The sequence below is a fragment of the Atractosteus spatula genome, chromosome 3, assembly GCF_055471065.1.
Source record: "Atractosteus spatula isolate fAtrSpa1 chromosome 3, fAtrSpa1.hap1, whole genome shotgun sequence".
In the NCBI taxonomy this organism is placed as follows: domain Eukaryota; kingdom Metazoa; phylum Chordata; class Actinopteri; order Semionotiformes; family Lepisosteidae; genus Atractosteus; species Atractosteus spatula.
This window is the reverse complement of record NC_142708.1, coordinates 4981447-5003175: the sequence shown is the minus strand read 5'-3', so window position 1 is coordinate 5003175 and position 21729 is coordinate 4981447. Positions and strand designations below refer to the sequence as shown.

General features: G+C 36.0%; 1 protein-coding gene across 2 annotated transcripts in view; it reads right to left on the bottom strand.

Annotated features, from left to right (window-relative positions):
• The window catches only part of LOC148837292 (EGF-like repeat and discoidin I-like domain-containing protein 3), a 253166-nt gene that overhangs the window by 68938 nt on the left and 162499 nt on the right, over positions 1-21729 (bottom strand). For both annotated transcript variants that reach the window (XM_088910557.1, XM_088910556.1), the window contains exons 7-9: positions 10272-10427; positions 8480-8624; positions 5467-5651 (exon numbers count right to left, since the gene is read on the bottom strand). In XM_088910557.1, coding sequence (XP_088766683.1) covers positions 5467-5651; positions 8480-8624; positions 10272-10427 — 486 coding nt within the window. The remainder of the gene's footprint in view (positions 1-5466; positions 5652-8479; positions 8625-10271; positions 10428-21729) is intronic.

Below are 21729 nucleotides of genomic sequence, written 5' to 3'. Positions count from 1 at the left end.
ACAAATGAGAACATTATGAAAAAACCTAGATTTGATTATGAGACACATATGTACAATACATGATGTTTGCAAACACTAACAAATCAAATGACCTTTCAATCACTAACTGCTAGAAACCTTATTCACCCTGACATCAAAAGTACCAACACACCTTTGCTTCTATGGCTGCATACTGTAGGTATTCCTATAGAGAAAAGGAATTAGATGGTTATTCAAGTGGCAATGTCTTAGAAGCAGACATCTGTTAAATTAATAAACTGCAGTCTAACCTCTAAACAACGGCAGTGGATAGTCCCTGAAGACTAGAAAAAAGAATCATGTGGTGGTTTTTCGTAACATAACATACAAATTTTATTCTTGCCACTTCTCTTTCTGACATGCTAGTAGTATTGCAATGCTAGAAACCCAGGACTCGAATCTGTGTATTAGGCAGAGCAGCATAAGCGTAACTACTGAAAGGATTAAAGAGGTGGGTGTTATGTCGACACGGAAGTGGCCATTTGTGCTCACAACACTGTCGTGCGTATGTTTCCATTACTGGATTGGGGCACTAGGGTGCCTTAGCGGGTGTCTGCCCTTTTTTTGGTCACCTCTATGAGAGTAGACGCCCGCGAAACCTGTCCGCCTCAGTCTTTGGTTTTCCATGGCGTAACAGTGGGTTTCCAAGATATCCTCATCTAACAGACAATCTTACAGACTAAATTAACCTACCAGCACATCACCGCAGCAAGTAACCAAAACTGATATTTGCAATTTTGCAGATTCCCGTAAATTTGTTTAGTGACCACTTTGTCCACATTCGCAGACCAATTTTGCCTATTTGCAGGAGGCAGGAGAGTAAATGTGCAGCAGGAGAATAAATGTGAAACCCACATTTTCATTTTGCAGACCTTCTTCACCCGACCTGCTGCGGACTCTGAATTGAAGGCAAAACTTGGTTATGAAGAAAGTTAACATGTTTATGTAGAAGTGCATCGGAGGTTGTGCTTCATTTAGTTTCCTTCAGGAAAACATTAGATATGCATTGTGTGTACACTTATCAGAGCAATTCCTGTACAGTATGCGACTCAGTGTTGTTCTCTAAAATCAATGTTAAATTTTAAATAAAACCTCTGTGTTCCCCTAAGTTATCACTGTCTCAGTTCTTGCATGTGTCATGGAAAAGAGTAAGAAAACAAAATATAAGAAAGAGAATAAGACAAATCGCAGGAGCAGGAGAGCAAGTTGGTTGAGTGGGAAGGGTGTAAGTAAACTTAATTTACTTTCTTGCCTGTTATTACTGTGCTGTAATAAGCTTTATTACAGTACAATAGAGGTGTACTTAAAATAGTAATAACAGCTGGCTTATTTGTAATGTAAAAATGGAATTTAGCTCACAGCACTCAAAATCACAAAGTGTATGGATGCCATTATTTGTAAAACTAAAGAAAGGAAATGTTATGAAAGGAATTTGAAAAAGGAAATATTACATTCAGCTGTGGAATGTTTTTCTCTAGATGTTCTCTATTTTTTCCTTTTTAGTGAATACAATGAAAAACTACAAATGAATGGGAAAATCTTGTTAAAATATGAATATGGGATGACAAAGTGTACAAGTTTACAGCTGGTAAGCAGAATGCCTTTTTTGATAATGTGGAATTGTGCAATTTCCTGTTTTATTCTGGTTCTAATAGCAGATCTTGTTATTGGAGCCATTCTGTAGTCAAAGATGCACAGATGAGTAGGTCTAATAATATGCTCAGAATTTCATATTGTCTTCTTTGTAGACATTCATATTTACCAGCCTCCTGTATCCTGTAAGCATCTTTTATATAATTGAATTGCATAGTTCACACTCAGCACTTCATTTCTGACTCCAAACTCCTTATTCTTAATGTGAGTCAAGTGCCACAGAAAAATATTTTCTTATTTTTTAAATTTGGAAGAAAAACATGGACGACAACATTTTAAATATTACGTTGTAAGACTTACGAAGATTAATTTCTTAAAAGAATGGCACACAGCACGTCTAGAGTTCACACAGATTCTTTTGTCTAATCCTATGGAATTTGCTCCCCGTCTTTCTTTTTGTTTTAACTAAATTGTCACACTCCCACATAATCAACCACCTAACCTTCCTAAACGCCGGCACATTCCCACGACCTCAGATAATCAGACACCAGCCTGATCAAATTCTCGGAAACGACAGCGCACAAAATAATCATCCTAGCACGTCTCTCGCTGGCTTGGTATTCTGTCACAGGAATGTTCAATAGGACAAGGCGAGGTCAGTGTCGTTGTCGGTGAGGCAGGCTCAGTGCCAGAATCCAAAAGGCATAGAAGAGATTTCCTTTGCAAGGGTTTGAAATGAAGGATGAGCCAGGAGAAACAGCAGGCTGTTTAATACCAAGTCATGAAGGGTGGTTTGAGGAAGGTATAAGCAGAAGGAGCGGTGAACAGTGAGAGACGTGATAGGACGATTATTTCGTGCGCTGTTGTTTCCGAGAATTTGATCGGGCTGGTGTCTGATTATCTGAGGTTGCGGGAATGTTCCGGCGTTTAGGAAGGTTAGGTGGTTGATTATGTGGGAGTGTGACCATATACTGTATGCCCACTAGCTTACTCTAGCTTACTGAATCTAAAACATTATGCATTTTCTATTGTGTAAACAGCAGGCGCTTAAATTATTTTTATGATGTTTGTTTGCTGCTGTCATCCAATGTGCAAAATTGTGTCAAACTGAGTATAACAGCTTCCCTTTTCATAAAATGACTTATTTTCATTTTCTGGCCTGAAACTGTGCTTATGAATAATTGAAGGTATTAAGTAGGTACTGTGAGACAATAAAGCAAAGGTAAGCTTTCCCTTGTCTTGGTTAACATAATCATTAACATTAGGATGTTGTTTTGCTTCATGAATAATGAAGGATGAAAGCTTCATGAATCATGGCTTAATTTGGTGCTATATAATATATGCAAAATATACTCTTTCAACAGTGTACTTTATAATTTATTCTTACTATCAGCTGTCATTTAAAAACTTTTTCTAAAAGAGTTAACATAAAAACTGAATTATGCCATGAAATGTGGAATAATTCAGCTTAAAGATAAAAAATATTGATTTTGTCTTCAACTAATATGACTACAGGCATGCTTTGGGGTGTTTGTTTTTATTTTCTATGCACATACTGTACTGTACAGCACTTGCTGAAAGAATATCTTGAAAATTACTGTAAGTCATGAACATTGAAATGTTGGTAAATATCCCTTTCAGCCAACATAACTAACTGTGACTTGATTAAGCCTCACAGGTCCTTGTTCACAAAAGCAAATTTCTAAATAGGTAAGATTTATGTGCACATGCAGTAAACAGTGGGTAGCTGCATCAGCATGCGTAGGCTGCAAAGGAACAAGTAATAATTTTATTCCATGCTGAAAAAAAGAAAGAAAACACAACGTTTTGGCCATGGAGCCTTCTTCAGGTGTGAGAAAGACAGGGCAGTAAGCAAAGGTAATGTAGCAGGAGAACAAGGCTGGGAGAGAGGAGGAGCAAGAGGTGGGAGCAGGGGACAGAAAGATAGGCCAATCAAGAGGTGTGAAGTCAGAACAGGTGTAGAGAGGTCTGAAATGGAACTTCCAATGAATGAAGAAAATTTAGAAGAAAAGTAGTCTGTCATTAAGAGAAGGGGGAAGGTGTGATCCTAGCTGCAGGATAATTTTGGTTTCTGTAGTCTTTCTGATGTATGAGTTCAGAAAACTATCTTTGAGAACAACAACAACAACAGTAAACAGATAATCCATGTAATCCATATCCACATCTGTTCCATAACCAAAAGTGATTTCTACAATCGCATAATGTAGTGTGTATCTCCTAAGCATTGTTTTCTTTTTAACAAATTGCAAAACAAACATAAAAAACATCATTACTAATAACCCCTTTTTAAGCTTCCCACCAAAGAACCCTTCAAATTAAATATTACAGCTAGGGAAACAATCCATAGCTTAATAAGGATTTGACCAACCACATCAGCACCAACACATCAAGCTCCAACTGTCCCATACTCTGTACCTTAGGATCAGAGAAGTATCCTTTATTTTTTCCTTTATTTTTCATCAGACATTATTCCAATAAATACACCTACAATGCTACTGTACTGTACGTACAGGTCCTTAGGTTTGACATGCACAATTTCAATGGAGAAATTACTAGCTTAAAAGAGAAGTTCATTTCCTCCATCAAGGTTGAAACTGCTACACAGTAAATTTCAAACATTTTCATGACAACAGATTTCAGAAAAAAGTCACGCACCTGACAACATCAGTGGGCATTGTCACTCTCTCTCTGAAACTCTCTATGAATCAGGGCCCAAAATTTGGAAACAGGTGGCAATCATAACAGTTGCAAAACACAATTCCCCCAAGACATTAACTGATTTCAGACCATTGGCATTGAACTCTCTAGTAATTAAGTAATTAAAAGAAATATGTGTGCCACATGCAAGAAGAGACAACACTGTTGTGTGTATTAAGTTAAAGCAGTGACTTGCTTTTCACAGGACAGGAAATCCAGTTAAAATTACTCAAAGTAGAAGAGGAGGAAATGACATGGAAATGGAAAAAGAACATTATAATAGAACAGGAAATCAACCCTTGGAATACTTTACCAAATAATATTACAGAAGCAGTAGACTTTAGCAGAAGCTCTTTCTGTACCTCAGCTGGATCTTTACCTATCCAATCCATAGAAATCCTTTCCAACCATTGATTTACAATGATACAGTACTTCCTCCAATCCACCATGTACTGGAACAATCTTTTCTCATGCTGGACATGTTTAGGATCAAAATATAAATCAAACTGTAAAGATATAACACCACTACTTTGGAAAAAAAACTTTTGAAGAGATGAGCTGATGTTAAACACGTCTTCTGCAGTATGAATCAACCAGTTTTGAAATATGGGAATTTATTATTTATTATTTTAGAACAAAAACAGACCGTGGTAAAAAATGTCAAGAAGGCTTCACAGTTGAACATGATTTTCTACTTTCTACTTTTTAGAAACCTCTGCTTGTGCGTTTTGATTATTTTAAATCTAATAACATATTTCTCAATAGAAAGAAAATACCAATACATTAATTTTTTTTTCTTCTTTGCTGTTGTCATTGCTGTTGCTGTTTTTCTATATTTACTTGTTGGGGAAAAAAAGTAATAGAAAAAAAAACCTAAACTGTTAGTACAAGCCATGCTCTATCTGACTTAAGAGTTCCCTTTAGGTCTGGATAGAGAAATGTTTCAGTGCACACTGCCATCAGTTACCTTAATGAACAGTTAATGAACACGACAATATTTCCCGCCTGGCTGAAAGTGCTGAACTGTAGCCAAAGATAACAAGAGCATGAAACATGAATAGAAAGAAGATAGAACTATGATAAAATTGTTTCCAGCTGTGTATTAAGCCATACATTGGGCAAGGACGAGGCTCCTACCTGTAACCACTGTGACTGATCACTGTGCCCAGCTGTCCAGGCATTCACTTTGCCTTGTTTGTCAAGCCTGGCCTTGCCTGGTTCCCAGGTAAACATGTCCATGTTGAGAGTCCGAAAGATGCTGGATGCCGTAATCTGATAATCCTGGATGTGACCTGACTTCATCCCAAGTGGCTCAGAGCAGCCTAGAAAGCCAACGAAAATTAGACATATTATTTTGCTATTTAAAGGTTTTTTAAAAAGTCAACCTTTTTGGAAAAAAAAACAATCAACATCAATCTTCTTCCTTGAATATACACAAAAAGGTTTGAGTGTAGATCTGCCTCATCGTGCATTGGCACAAAAGGAACAAAACATATTAATAAGATGCTGAAAAACAGAAAGCAGAAAAACAGGTGTCCGCTCAAGAAAGCAGGGGGAGAATATTGTTTCTCCTTTCTGTTTTTCAGTGTGGAATTAATCTTAACTTCTTCCCTTACACTAAATACAGCAGGTCTTACAAATTAATAAAACATGTTTCAGTTACTGCTTTGTTCTGAATTAAAGTATTTGCTTTATGCCAATAGAACAATGTTACAACAGGTCACAAAACAGATGATGAATATGTGCAGTAGTTACTGTGTACAGTATGTGCAGATTTAGAACCAGGTTATGCAGGAAATGGATTGTTAAATTCCTTTCTTCCTAACTTGAATCATCTTAAATGCCTGAAGTTTTCAAACTTGGCTGTCTGTACAATTTGAACATATTGTAATAATCTATTTTAGAACACTCAGTTATTTGTAGTGTTGACATTTTAGGTCAGGCCAGTAGCATTCCAATTAGAGTCTTGTCTGTGGCTGGTACTCACTCTTTTCAGCTGTCAGCACAGACTCAATGATATATTGTCCTTTTTGGAAACAATAAGTATGATATGTAAGAGTTCAGTTTAACCATCACTGAATTGGCAATATTACTTTTATCAAAATATGAAACGCTTTGTAACACCCAGCATTAATTCTTTATCTAAAGGCAAAGGAACAAGGTTATGAAGGGCAAACACACAGTACCTTTCTGAAAACAGAAATGTGTTCTAAAACCCAGCCATTATAATGGCTGTAGAATGAACATCATTGTATGTTTACAGATATAAAAAAAACGTTTGAAAAAAGGCAATACCATCTTCAGAGAAACCATTTTCCCTGGGATTAAATACAAATTAATCCCAGAGATCCACCCTTTCGTTCAATGAAGTATAAGCCCAGATATAATTGATATTTAAAGCTGCAAAATAAAGTCAGTCTCCAAAGTCAGAAATGTTAGGATGATTTAGGAAAATTCACATGGAACAGTTCACAGCTTCAGGGAAAACAAGTACTGTATGAGCCAAGCGCTTCAGCTGGTTCCTAACTGTCCTGAAAGGATGATTTATTTCCTTCTCATCATCCAGTCATGAGACTTTTTATCTGTTTTTATCTTCCAATATCTGATCTGCATGATTCTATGCTGAGATTAATGGTATAGCTTCTCAGATCCTATGAATTTACAGTACCAAGAAAATTGTTTGTTGAACTTGGAATATAATTATTACATTAATTACAACTTCTTACTACCCTTATTTAGTAGAAATCGGTCTTTTCTTAAATTAACAAAAGTATTTAGATTTATCAGTTACAGGAAACATCTAGTCGAATGTTAGTAGAATGAAACATCTAGTAGAATGTGTGTCGAGCTCTTGCTCAAGGAGGTGCTCTAGATATTGAATATATGGGTTCACATACAGTAGTTATTCACTCAAAGATATACAGGTATACTGTTGAATTATTCTGTTAAATAATCCATAAGTATCTAACTGTATGTATTTGTTTTGTACATTTAATCAGGATATCTTCATTGTTTACTAAGACTTTCATTAAGATCTAAGTATCTTATATAGTCTGAAATATATGTGTTACATCCGGGCAAATCAGAGCTTGCAGCCCTCGATCTCCACCGTAACCAGCAGGTGGAGTTGAACACCTCTCGGTGCCGTGACAACTCATTCAGAAAGGCTATCAGTGCCACCTGTTCCCACTTACCAGGTAATTATCTCATTAGCTCCAGGCTCCTTAATCCCAGATCTGCCCATGATCAGCCGCTTGTCTCAATAAGACTATTCTGCCTGATTCTGTCTATCCCTTACCCTCCACACCTTCAGACACAGACCCGACCAGCAGGACTGTGAAGCTTCCTGTTTTTCAAGACTCGTTTAGCCTCGCAGCTTTCCTGTACCTGTAGTACACTGTCTTGTCCTTCCTGTGTCTGCTGGCACAGCACACCTCCTGCTTCATCTGTTCTCTGTCTGCCCGCACAGTGCAACTCCTCTACCATCCATCTTTACCTGTCTGTATAATATAGTCCCCAGCTCTCACCTCTCTGTCTGCCTTCAATGGGACCAAACACTCCTCTTATAAAAAATGTGGTGCTTTCCAGCTCATCACCACATTGTAACAATATGATAATACAGACCATCCTAGGGGATTCACAAATTTTTTCTCCTCACTGTATACACATTGCTAAATTATTGTGGTGATACATTGGTATACAGTAATATACTTTTCCATCCTATGATTGTCTTAATCAGGTTGGGGAGTAATGTCAAGCTCAGTTTTGCTAAAACAGTTAGCATCAAATATTCAAATGAAATAAATACAAAAGCATATGCAGAAATAGAGAAAGACAAATATCTAAGCCCTCTTAAGTGTCAACATGTCAACCATTTCAATTTCTTTTAAAACAACCTGAGCATTTTCGAATGTTGTAAACTGCTTAGTGAACTTCAGATGTGTACTGTATAATCTACTGTATAAGACTCACATGTTTTTGCATGTTTTGTTTATATTTGTCTGTTTATCTTGATATATGTATGGAGATATATTCATATTTACATTTGTTACAATATTTATTGCAAATATTTTTCGGCAGTACAATGATAATAGAAATCTGCTATTACTGCTGTTAAAACTGCTGTTCTTCCATGTTTGCATTGACCTGCCTGTTAGTTCACAGCCCAGCAGCTCCATGCGGAGAGTGCAATGTCTCCTGCACACCTGTGGGTAAATTCTCACAAACTGGGCTTCAATTGGAGGAGTGAAGGAGTTGGCAGAAGGAGTGTTGTTGTCAACATTTCCACGGAACATCTGGAAAAAAGCAGAAATATTTTACAACTACAGACACACTAGATAGGACTTCCCTCAACAATTTTTTTTATCTGGTATATGTTTAGTATTTTAATTGTCTTTTTGACTTTTGTGATGGTATAATTTTGAATAAAGACATTGTTTATTATGAATGTTGCCCTCTCATAGTGTCACACAGATATTTTTGCTTTTCATAGAATTATAGTTTGACAACTTCAGCAGATCTGCTACTGCTAATACTGTATACTATAGACATCACTTCTACATTTATCATCAACAATTAATTAACCTTTTAATAACAGCTTTCAAGTTCACTTAAATTTGAATATATATTTCTGTATCAAAGATTTATTTTAACCACAAATATTATTATAAAAGAAAAAAAAACGCTATGCCAAAAGTCCCAGGCTTAAGTAGATGCCTATTTCAAATTCAATATGATTGGCCAAATATTCTATTTGAGCTTTTTTGGTACAGGGTTATAGGAAAACCAACTGACGATTTGTATAACACAAATAGCGCCCCCCTTCCTCAAAGTGCATAACTATCACTTGTACATAGGTATGCTACCATAGTCCATTTGAAATTCTTAATGTTTTTTTATGAAATTACATTTTTCATATTTATTATATTTCTTTAAGCATTTAAAAAAATACAAATAAAAAACGTTTTTATGATGAAGAAATGTCAATGGGCTCTGGATCAATGCCCAGAATATTTCATAATTGTGTGTTTCAGTAATTTAGAGTAATAGAGAGTTCAACAGTGGTGTTGCTCCACAGAGTTGTTAGCACTGCTGCCTCAAAGTTCTTGGGTCCTGAGCTTGATTCCAGAATTAGAATGCTTTCTGTGTGAAGTTTGCATGTTCTCAATAGGTTCAAATGGTTTCTTGCTAGATGCTCCAGTTTCCTCCTACTTGTCAAAGACACGTTGGCTAAGTTAATTTGTATCTCTAAATTGTGTGTCTTGAGGTTTTTTTTTAAGAGGCTAGTCATGATCGTTACAAGGAAGAAGCAGCCTTCTCATATTGGCTGGGTAAAATAATATACATGTTCAAAAGCTGGTTAGTAAATATGCTTGTTTAAAAGTGTTTTAACATGTCAGGAAAACTGTGAAGTTCCTTGTGTCTCACTCATCTGTTGATTTGTGCAATTGTGCAGTTTACTAAAAAACATTTGCAACTTGAACTCTCACACACCATAAACCTTGTTTTCCACTGCCTTCCAAAAACAGATATTCCTTTTAATGTTCTTTAAAAACTGAATGGTAGTATTGAGGGATCAGTCCTGTATTGATGAACTGCAAGCCCCATAGATTTTATGAGCCTTTACATCAAACTGCAATAAAAAGCAAATAGCAAACACATTAATTACTAGCAAACTAATTAAATAGGAGCGAGACAAAGGGCCGGAGTGCCTTGACTATGGTGAAAAGACCATTGAAAATGTAATTGAAATGATGGAATACTGAAGTCCATGTGCAATACTAATTTGTTGCCCAATAATAAAAATATTCAATCTAAAAAGTCATAAAAAATGAGACAGTTTCAAAGACAAGGTTTATGATGAACATCATGCATTCTGCTAATTAAAAAGAAGTCCTGAGGCTGTGTTGCAGCACATTAAATGAAAGGCATTGGCAACTTACCATGTCTTCATCTGTACCCTTAACTTTGTAGGTTCTCCACGTCTTCCCATCATCACTGTAGGCTACTTTGTATGACTTCACATACTCAGGGCTTCCAATTCTTTTGGCTCCTTGTGTTATCAGTCCTGTAACTCTCATTCTTCTCTGCAGATTTATCTAGAAAGAAAAACAAGATAATCAATGGCTCCATCAGCATCTGATGATGAATGAGAAGACATAGTCCAGCCTGCTGGAATAACTTTTACATGATTGTAAATTTAAAAAGGTAACATATCTGCGTTGCTACAGCTTCTTATCCTGTTCTATCCCATAGGTGCAAGAAACAGGCAATATTTACAACAAAAAAATCAGAAGCAAAAGTCTCATTTTAATTCCTAGCTCATGAGGGCTCCTTTAATATCCTCCCATAATAACCACACATCACATACAGCACAATGAAAAGGAGGAAAGCAAGGAATTATATTAATATTTTTCATCTGCTGAAAAACGTATACTGTGTCTGCCTTTTATTATCTCCTGAAATCAACAGCTCAAAAAATGTGCGTTTCATGATTGTAAAGCCCAAGGCCCACGTTCTGTAGCATATTTTCAGATCCGTTTAGGCTTCACATCTTTTAAGTTAAACAAACCACTTTGTTTTTAACTCCTGCTTTCTATTGTACCTGTAATTTTACAGAACTCGGTAATCTCAGATTTACTTCATTTATCAGTGATCAATCACGCTGGAGATGAGATTATAGGCCTAACTGTGGTGAAGGGCTGTATCCCAACACTCAATATGCCCCAACTCCAGAGGACAACCAGGGTTCTGCTGTGATCTTACTTACAGCAACATTTCCCAGAGAAATACTGTGAAAAAGAGCACTCCGTTAGGCCCAGCTAAGAAAAAAACAGAAATGAAAGTAGCTGTGGGGTAGAAACTTGCTTGAGTTATAATTGTATTTCACTGTGCAAGATAAAAATTGAATGTGAGCAGGAGTGTGAAAAGAAAAGAGAATATTACCACCTTACTTTTTTTTTGGAGATACAGTATATAGAGCTTAAAAAGTGAAAACTTTGGAGATATCCTAAAAAGACCAGCTGTCATCTAGGTTTGATGGACTAAAAGCACCAAAATACAAATATCTGCTCACAAGGAGAACTGAATATAACACAATGATTTTGTACAACCAACCCAATGATGCAGAAAAATGAACAGAATAACCACATACTTTTACATTCACATCTAGAGGTACTATTAAACCAATCAATGGATGGAAGAGAAACATTTAATTTTATAATTAGGGAGGTGATACCAGCCTTTGAGAATACAGATTTTATACATCTTTCAGCGGTTATTTCTAAAAGGACCACATCTGCTGTTATGGTCACTAATGGATATTAAGAAGATTCAATAAGACATTAGTGTTTCAAAGTAAAATAAAATAAAGATCACCTGAACCACATATGAACAATTGATACCAGGAAGACACTGCCTCCAGCCTCATTCATCATACAAACTTTCAATCTGTACTCAGAAGATATAGCCAAGACTGAGACTTTTTGCAGATGTAAAGGTGAAGTTCAACACTGGAATACAGTGGAAAAGAATTATCTCTAAGAGAGTATTTAAATTATTTACACAATGCTGACTTGCAGCACTTCCACAAGAGTGAGTGCCAGGTAATTGGAGAACCTGGCAGTCCAAAGTAAAAACCCTCATGCAGTTACACATCAAGGATAAGAAATGGTTAGTGTTGAATTCTTTGCAACATAAATATAACGTTAATTAGAGTGGAAATGTTAACAAAATGAACTGATGTAGGATCTAGCAACACATTCTGTTGATGAAATCCACATGCATAATTGTGCGTAAAAAGAAAGGTAATTATGTTCAAACAGACCTAAATGTTTTCATTATTGTTGAAAGATGAGTAAGTGCAAGGTGTGACATGATAAATGTAAACAGTCAAATAAGTGAGAGTCTCAACATCTTTCTGCAGAAAACTGCTCCAACAATTTTTGCATACACTATTAATCAATCATTTTTCACTGATTTGTATTTCTTTGCTGTGTTATTGTTAATGGGTTTAGCTGGCAAAAAAATGGCTAGCTTTAGAACACCTGAAGAAGGTACCACTGCCAAAACATTGTGTTTCTTTTCTTTACCTTTCAGCATAGAATCAACCTCTACCTGTCCCTAGGCCAAATTTAACTAACTAAATTTGATTAACTAAATTGATTGCAGCTGAAGCAAGTAACCACTTTTATTGAAGTCTTTTTCTAAGTGAATTGTTATTCATGTATTTGCTAGCGTCTTATATTTACATCCATTTATACTGTACATACTGGATTTTTACTGTAGCAATCTCAATAAAGCACTTTGCTCAAGGTTAAAATAAAAGATTTTGTTTAGCACCAGAGAAAATGTGATGCGTCTCTTTCACCAATCACTTTGCCTTGTTAACCCAGCAGCAACACATGACAGAGAGCAGGAGGGAGGACACAACAGGCCTGGAAGGAGGATAATACATACTGAGGATGGCCCTAACAGAACATCATTGTTTTTCTTAACATTATTGATAACGGTTGGTTGATACTGGACATTTCTCAACTGTTTTTTTTTTCTATTCTTCAAGAGCAAAATAAACAATATGAGAAATCAATTTGTCCCAATGACCCAGTGTGATTATATCTTTTTATAACTTTCTACAGTATTGTGTTCTTGGGATCACTCAGTCTGAAAGGGTTCGAGCCTCCTCATCCTGTGGCCAGGAGACTACCCATTACCCATTAAGCAGGTAAAGCCAAAGTTTTCACAACAAATATTTAAAGCATTCACAAAGCACTCAATCTTTCAATGTTGATGTCCCTAATGAAGCCACTGTGTTTTGTCACAACTACTGTATATTCAATCAGCTGTTGAGTATCAGCTGTGTATAATGTATGTATTTGTAAAATGTATAATGTAAAGCACTTTGAGGTGTGTTGACATGAAAGAGTCTATAAAATACAATTCTTAGTACTATTAATTTTACGATAGAATTAATTATCAAAACATTTTAAATGCTGAACCCAGAATCACTAATAGACAATTAATTTAAGCAAAAATCAATTGACCACTTCAGTGTTATTAAAATCATTACTTGTTTTAATGGCTTTCCTAAAGGAATTGCATTCTTCATAAGATTTAAAATAAGATTTATGAAACCACATAAACCCTAGCCACACAGATTCCTTTACTTTCAGTAGTTTATCAAAAGCTTAATTTAATGGGGAGTAGAAGTGTGATTGGAATTAGTATCCTTCATTGATTTGTTTTGCTTGGCTGAGAAGAACGACAACCTGTCTCTGAGGACGATGCTGTCAGACCTTCCCCTGACCCTTTTATGAGCGATGGTCCAAGGGCAACAACAGACTGGAGGGAGGGATGTAAAAGCCAGAAGCATCACGCCTAAAGAAGGCTCCACAGCTGAAACGTTGTGCTTCTTTTCTTTATCTTTCAACATGCAATGATCCTGTTCCTTTACAGCCTATGCGTGCTAATGCAGCTCTCTACTCAAAGCTAGAAGCTCCACACAGGTTGGCAGAGGTGGGTGAGATTAGAGTCTGATCTATTCTCAAACTTTCATTTACAACTTTATTAAATATTTAATTTCCTTCATCCAAACTTCCTATCTTATCATGTGGAATAAGAAATATGCGTATGTAATACAATATATATTTATTTTTACTAAGGTCTAACTGGATTTCCTTGAAAAAGCAGCTGATATAAAAATGCAAGTGTATTGACTGTTACAGAACAAATGATAATAATTGCTCACACTTATATAGCACTTTTCTGGATTTTAATTGATAACACTAACCACATCAGTTTCCCTTATATAATAATGAATTTTGTTTGCATAATAAAATGACAGGGTGTACTGAAGTTGGAAAATAAATCTTGTAAAGTCATACTTTCATTATTATATCAACAGCACAATCTCAATAACTGGTCTTATCATCGATTACTTTGTTTTACTTCCCACTCACGTATGCTTTAAATGATGACAACTTTGCCTGTCTAAATGCTTTTTTCAATGTGGGGAGAATTGACAATGAGCTTACCTTTGAATGTCTGGGAAAATCCATTTTTAGCACTGGAGTATGTGAGAAAAATAATTGAATACAAATGAGACAATATGATGAAAATGGACTTTCAGATCTGCCACCGAGTTGCAGAAATATCAAACCCCCCTTTCTGGCCCTTTGAGCACAGACCTACTTTGTTATTTGTTTTTAAAGTTAAAATTGAACTGTGCTGAAACAAGGCAATTAATCACATGTTAATAGAAGATTTATATGCTGTCATAGATTCCATTCACTTCCAGTTGTTTGAAAAAAAGATGTTTCTTAAACTGATTTCATGATACTTTTCATAACTTGGTCATAAATGAGGAGCTACAAACCAAATCCCACAAAACTGTGAGAGACTTACTGAAGGGTAAGAAGGATTTCTGATGTCCATTAGCATGAAATTGCAAGGTGGCTACCCCTTGAGGGTGATTCATGGGGCAGCCACAGGAGTGGAGACAATGAGTGTTGCAGAGCAATGGTGACCAAAGAAAACTCTATATTTTCCATATTTTAAATAGGAGGGCGAAATTATAAGAAGCTGGGCTTTGTCCTCTCTCTAAACCTCCTGAACTCCAAGCCAACTGAGAAATAAAACACTAGATATTAAAATAAAGATTTTTTTCTAGAGTATAATACTGCACTGTTAAGGTAATTTAACTGCAGGTTTTTACGGTGTGTAATTACTAGGCGATAGCTCAAAATCACCTTGAAAGGTGCATAGTTTTTTTTATCCTGTTATTTTAAATCCGGCCTTTTTCTTCTGTAGTACATGTTAGATATATCAATGTTGTCTTTATGCCCGGCAGTGACCAGTATAACAGTTTCTAAACAAAAGTTATAATTCAGGGATCAATTGTAATTCTACATTGGAGACATCCAATGCAACCATCCATCCCTTTTATAACACTCCTTCCAACTCAGGGTCACAGGGAAGCCAGAACATATCCCAGAAAGCAATGGACGCAAGGCTGGGTACTTCCCAGATAGATGCCAGTCCATCCATGTCCGGATTCGAACCCAGGGCCCCAGCACTACAAGGCAGCAATGCTAAATGTGCCACCATGCCACCTAAAATAAAACAATTTAAATGATACAATTGTTAAAATACCAACAATTGTATCATTTAAATTGTTTCTGAACTTCAGGAACAAAAATGACAACTGACTTTTGTGGTTTTTGATAAAAAGCTAGCAAAGACAGGTACTGTAGTTGTTTATAATTGTAGGTGACAGAGTCTGGGAAATAACATTTCAATTGGCTGCCAATGCCGCAAGCCTTACAGGCTCAGATATGTGCAGTGCACATTCATTCTGAATAAAGCAGTATATTTGCTTGAATATGACACATATGTTGTGTTAAATAACTAAAGTTGCCACCACATTTAAAGCCCAAAGCACTTCTGAGTTTGTTACACAAACAATATCCTACTTATGATACTTTCTAGATTTAACATTTCCCCATTTCCAGTCTCACTCCTTTAGCCATGAGAATTTATCATTGCTTGCTCAGTTTCCACCAACAGTACTTGTCTTTCACAACTCTCACATTACGGTGCATGTCTTGTCCGATGGGACAGAGGCTCCCACAGCAACCGTTTTCAGCACCAATAAGCTTTTGGCGTACGTTATGCACAGGATAACACTGTATGATTTATTTTCAAGCCAAGCCCAAAATACAATTTGACAACAAACAATGTTGTGACTTAGGTGGCCATGAAGTCTAGAACATTCACAGTATACAGTAGGGACCCGACATATGCGAGGGCTCAGTGCAGAAAACTGTTGTGAATAACCAAACTTGTATATAAGCAAGTTCACCCCTACAGCATTGCATAATGTACTAGAGTATATAGTATGTATGGTTAAAAGACATAAGTAGCCTTCTCTTCTATGATAATTACAGTACTAGGACTAAGATAACTACAGTACTACAGAATATGAAGAACTGCTTCTCATATTTAACTAATGATCATTCTGATCACTACTGTTCATTCTGTTTTTCTCGCCTTATATTGTAAAAATATCAAATTCCTAAAACATTAACAAGGTGATACACTAATGTGTTTTTGTTTTTCACATGCTGCTTTTATTCGGCCTACAAGGTATGGCATTGTCTGGTGTTTTAAGAAAGAATCTTCCTCAAATTATAGTTTAATATGCAGTAAGGCTGATCTGTGATATTAATCTAAACAACATAAACATAAGATCTTCCTGCAGGCCTGCTGCTTGCCAAACAGCTTATTGTCCCTAATTGGTTCGACTCTAGAACAGCAAGCTGTCCTGAACAGCATGGCTCCCTCTTCTTCCCTTTCTCAACCTTGAAAAATTGTCATTCATTTGCAGGAAAATCAGAAGCTACAGTTATTACTTTTAATGTTGTATTGCTATTTGGTACAAAGAACAGTGGCACTAAAACAAGAAGAGACATTTAAAAGCCTGTTACATTATGCTTAATGGACAGATGTCTAAGTGCAGTTAAATTAAATCTCCCTATTGTATTGATTATGTTCTTAGGTTAACCAGTTTAGGAATTAACAATTTTTGTTGTGTGTTTGCCAGTTGTACTGGCTTCAGTGGCCATATCATAATCACTTTTTTGTATGAGATATCTCACTTGTAAATCCAGATGTATCTACTATAGCTCTTTCATTCTGTCAATGTTGACAAATGACAAAGTTTTTAACCACTATTAAACTTTTAAATTAGACATGTGATGAGGTACTCTCTCTAGCAACAGCCTTCAGAATTTTATTTTAACATACAATAAGAGTATGTTTTTGATAATATTCTGCACAGAATGACTAGAGATTGGCTGGCCAAACCTGGGATATGATAAGATACAAAACAAAATTAGGCAGAGAGGTTTTCTTTATCTATTCAGACAGTGGCTTGCTATTGTGAGTCTAAATCCAGATGCTAGTGTGAAATAACTTATTATAACTATTGGTACAACTCAGCTCTTCTTCGGAATACGATGAATTTTTGCTAACACTATTAACAATGATACTGGCATTGTCAATTAATATTATTAAATATACATTTTATATTATTAAAATGCAGTTATTCAGTATTAGAGCGAGTATCAAAACAGTTTGAGACCTTGTCTTGTCTAATTTATCAAACCTGTAATGACAGTTAGTGATTCATATATATTCACTTACATTTATACCTACTGTCTACTTACCATTTAAACGTAAACACTATGCTTGTCAAAAATCTTTCGTCAGATCTGAAAAATCAGCCCCATCTTGGTGCATATACCAGATGTACATAGAAAACATTGCAGTTTAATATTTCGACCCTTCAAGTCTGAAAGTCAAAGAGCCTCTCCTCCTTTGTACTTAACATGATTAAAAGCCCTACAATGGTTTATTCTTTCAACTGAACTTACTTTTGCTGAGATGAGCAGGAGTCAAATAGAGGCTATTAGCTCTGTTAAGCTGTATGCACATAAATAAATGAAGACATTTTTGAGGCTCTGGTCTTCTTCTGTCAGCAAATTACATTGTAAATTGCATAGCAGAAGAGGCACATAATGTTAATAATAATAACAATGTAAAGAAAAATGTTAGCTATGCAATTCCGCTTGTGAGCGAGTATCTGTTTATGTCTGCATTGGGAATCACAAAGCTCATATGAATTTACATAATTAAACAAAGAATCAACTTGTTCCATTTATCTCTTTGTTGTTCAGCACCCATTCTTTGATGCCAGATATCCTGCTGCATGTGCCTATGATGTTCTTCAACATTATAAGAAGCAATAATTGCTTGCATTAATATAAAGCTTTGCTTTTCAAAGGAGCCCTAAGTGTTTTTTGCACTGGAAGGGGTCCACATATTGCAGAACTGAAGTACAGTGTTAACAGAGTAGCTGGATCTGGGAGTGTTGATACAGGTTTAAGCCACTAGAGGGACATTTCAAGGAGAGAAATAAAAGGACACACCTAAGCGTGAGGAGGATAGAGGAATCAAATGCAGCTGATGGAGAGAAGAGTCCTCTATAAAAAGACTCAGCATAGAGGACAGATGGTCTGCACCTTGAAAGACTGGAAAATGTCTCAGCTAGGTTAAAAGTCTAAACCTCACAGTGAATGTTCAGTAGATCGGTAAAGTCTCATGAGACAATAAGAGATAAACTGCTGCTGAGTCAGTATCTCTTACAGGAGAAATATTCCTGGCCAAACAGGATCAGCTAGTAGATTAAGTTGCTCTTCTCTCAATTCCTGTTCTGCATTTTCCCATAGTGAAAAGGTGGTTTATGTGCACAGGCCCTCCAAACCCATGATTCCAGTTTAGGAGGACTTATCACAAACACTCACATGAATGTCATGCAGGATTCATTATGCCACAAGGAGATGAGGTGGCTGAGTATGAAAGGCTTCTCCAATTGAATTAAAGGGGTACTTTAGGGAGACCAGATCGGTCATGTCCAGAGTGGAATTTAGCCAGGGCATGACCTCATGTTGTAGGATGTTTATTTAATGACCAAGTAGTCAGGATGTTTTATGCGAAATTCGGTGCCTCCTACATTTCAATATCCCACTGTCACCAAACAGGAATGCTGGTTTTGGAAAGTCTGGTCCTGAGGTAACTGTGTTCTACAATCACCACTTCCAATAGAATCCTGTTTGTTTCTTGAGGTCTCCTGTCCCAGTATTGACAAGGCCCAATGGCTGGTGTGGTTACATGGCCATAACAATGCTGTCAATATCGATGTGACCGTAAAACCTTAAATTTTGTATATTATTGTCTTCAATTTGTTGTTTATGACTCTGAATATCTGACATATGACTAGGATTTCATTCTGAGTTCTGTAAAACACAAATTTCATATCTGAATTTCTACATCTTGTTTTTAATACAAAAAACATGCATGGGCTTTTTACTGTACACAATAAAGTTCCCGAACTTTAACAATAACGTGTGCTATTTTCAAAAAGAAGACTTGTATTGAAATAAATGCATGGCTATATGTAACCATATGCTATATTAATAAAATATGACTCACGTTTTTTATACTCTAGGTATAAAAAGATCCAAATAGCAACTGCCCACACATTCAAAATGTCCTTGTTTTGTTAATAATGGTTAAAATCGATATTTGCAAACTTAAAATGCCAGAGGGTTTCCTCTAATGTTTTAGGGGCAGCTTCACAGCTGGAACCAATAAAATGCCTAAAGGCCAATTAGATGTCTGTGATGTGATTTTCCTGCATGGTGTTAAAACACTTTTTGAAAAAAAAATCTCTTTAGAAAAACCCACAAGCATACAGTATATTACAATTATTAGCTGTGACACTAAGCATTTAACCTGTGAAAGGTTTGCAAAGTAATACTGGAGTGCATGTTGCAGACTTGACTTGAGTGGTGGTAAGGAAAACTCGGGACACCTGAAATTCTTACCAACATCCTAAAATGAACGAAAAATTAAATCATAAACAATTAGCTTGCTACAAAGTGTACTGACACTTTCACAGAGAAAATATAATTATGGTTTTTCAAGAATTTCATTCCAGTGACTCCCATGAAACTGTTGCCTTCTGAAAAAGGGCACTACAGTCTTCATAACCTGAATTAAGACAAGAAAGACACGCGAGGACTTAACATTTTATCACACGATAACTCACATCAGTAGCTGACAGCACATCTAAATGGCATGTTTAAATGGGACTTCCCAATGTCTTTCAAAACTAATAGTTGCAGCCTTTTGATTTAAAGAGGAATGTACTGTACAGTACAATCAGTTACAAGTGGCTGCAGTTTCATGGAAGTAAAAAGGATGTCAGACACGAATGGGTAATAAACCATCATAATTTTCACCTATGTTTGTATGGTTTATGTAAGGTTTCAGTATAACTTTGACCATCAGTGTATGTACTGTAGAGAAAGGGTAATTACAGTATTAACGTGTACCTTCCTGCTCAGTAAAACAGAGCCTGAAGCAAACACCTTTTACTCATTTAGATTCCAGTATGCAGTAACAGTAACTCAGAATAATAAAAACACACTTCACATAATTATTAAAAAATAGAAGGCTGTGACTGCTTACATGGATGTTGTAGTAAATTATGCACTTTATGTAGACCTATCTTTGTTTTATGTAAACTATATTCAGAAATAATAAAAAAATAATAATCTATTATTGCATGCATAAGGCATTCTAGCACAACTCCATATGAAAGACACATTTCCTGAATGATCATAAGATACATGGTATCTAAAACATGCAATTACAGGTATCGTTATGCATTTTCCACCCACAACGTGTCTCCCCTAGGTCACTCAGTGATCTTATTTGTGCACATGTGCGTGCAAGATGCTTGTTAGTGAAAATATACTGTAGCTGTCAGCTGTGAAAACCTGCAATACAGTTCAGCATATTTAAAAGTCTTCATCAAATAAAATGTTAAATGTTTACATACTCACAGTATATTAATAAGTGACCATTTGTTAACAAAGATCACAAGGGAAAATTTGAGTTCACATTTTCTGAATGATACTGTAGATAGTTCCAGTTTATGAAACATTCTTTTTTTGAGGATTCTGGGAACCTCACACAATAAACTTGAGTTAAGCTTAGGGAGTTGGTTTGTTTTCGTTTCACATATGCAAGAAGTCACATGTCTTTAGTAATAGAATATGCCTGGCAACTGTTGTTAAAAGGTTAACTGTGACAAAATGGATGTCTCTGGCTTCAGACGGCAACATACTTTCATATATGTATCAAAACTCAAGCACCTAAAGGCAATAGATCAGCACTGGAATCACACCACTGCAGGGGAAGAATTTGATAGTACAAGTACAAAAAGTACAAGTATTTACAATAATAACAAAACCAACATCATTGAAGCCTGGATCTCATAGTCTAATAGGGCAAAACTCAAAGTCGAGAGTGCAGATCCGATTCACCACACCAGTAATTTGAAATTCATGGTATGATGAAAGTCACAGCCCTACTTTATTTACCATTTAAGGTCAGTGAAGTTAAAACAAATACAGTATTTCTGGCTATTATTACTGCAGGTGGTTTGTTAAGTAATATAGTACAAAATATTAAATGGGTGATTTGATATTTGAATAATTTAGAGGTCAATTTGGGACTACAATCCAAGTTCTCTTCTGCACCCAATAGGCAAGTTTTCTTATTCAGCAATCTATTAATATTGAAGCTATAAATGCATCATGAATGCTGCTACAATGAACAGAACATGTAACACCAAACTATAACAATGTAGACTTTTGAAGATTGAAGGGAAAGCAATAAAAGCACAATAAACCATTACAATCAAGGAATTATCTTTAAAACTGCGACATGGCACTAGAGTGTTGCCTTTCGATATGAAGAGATGTGAGAAAGTAT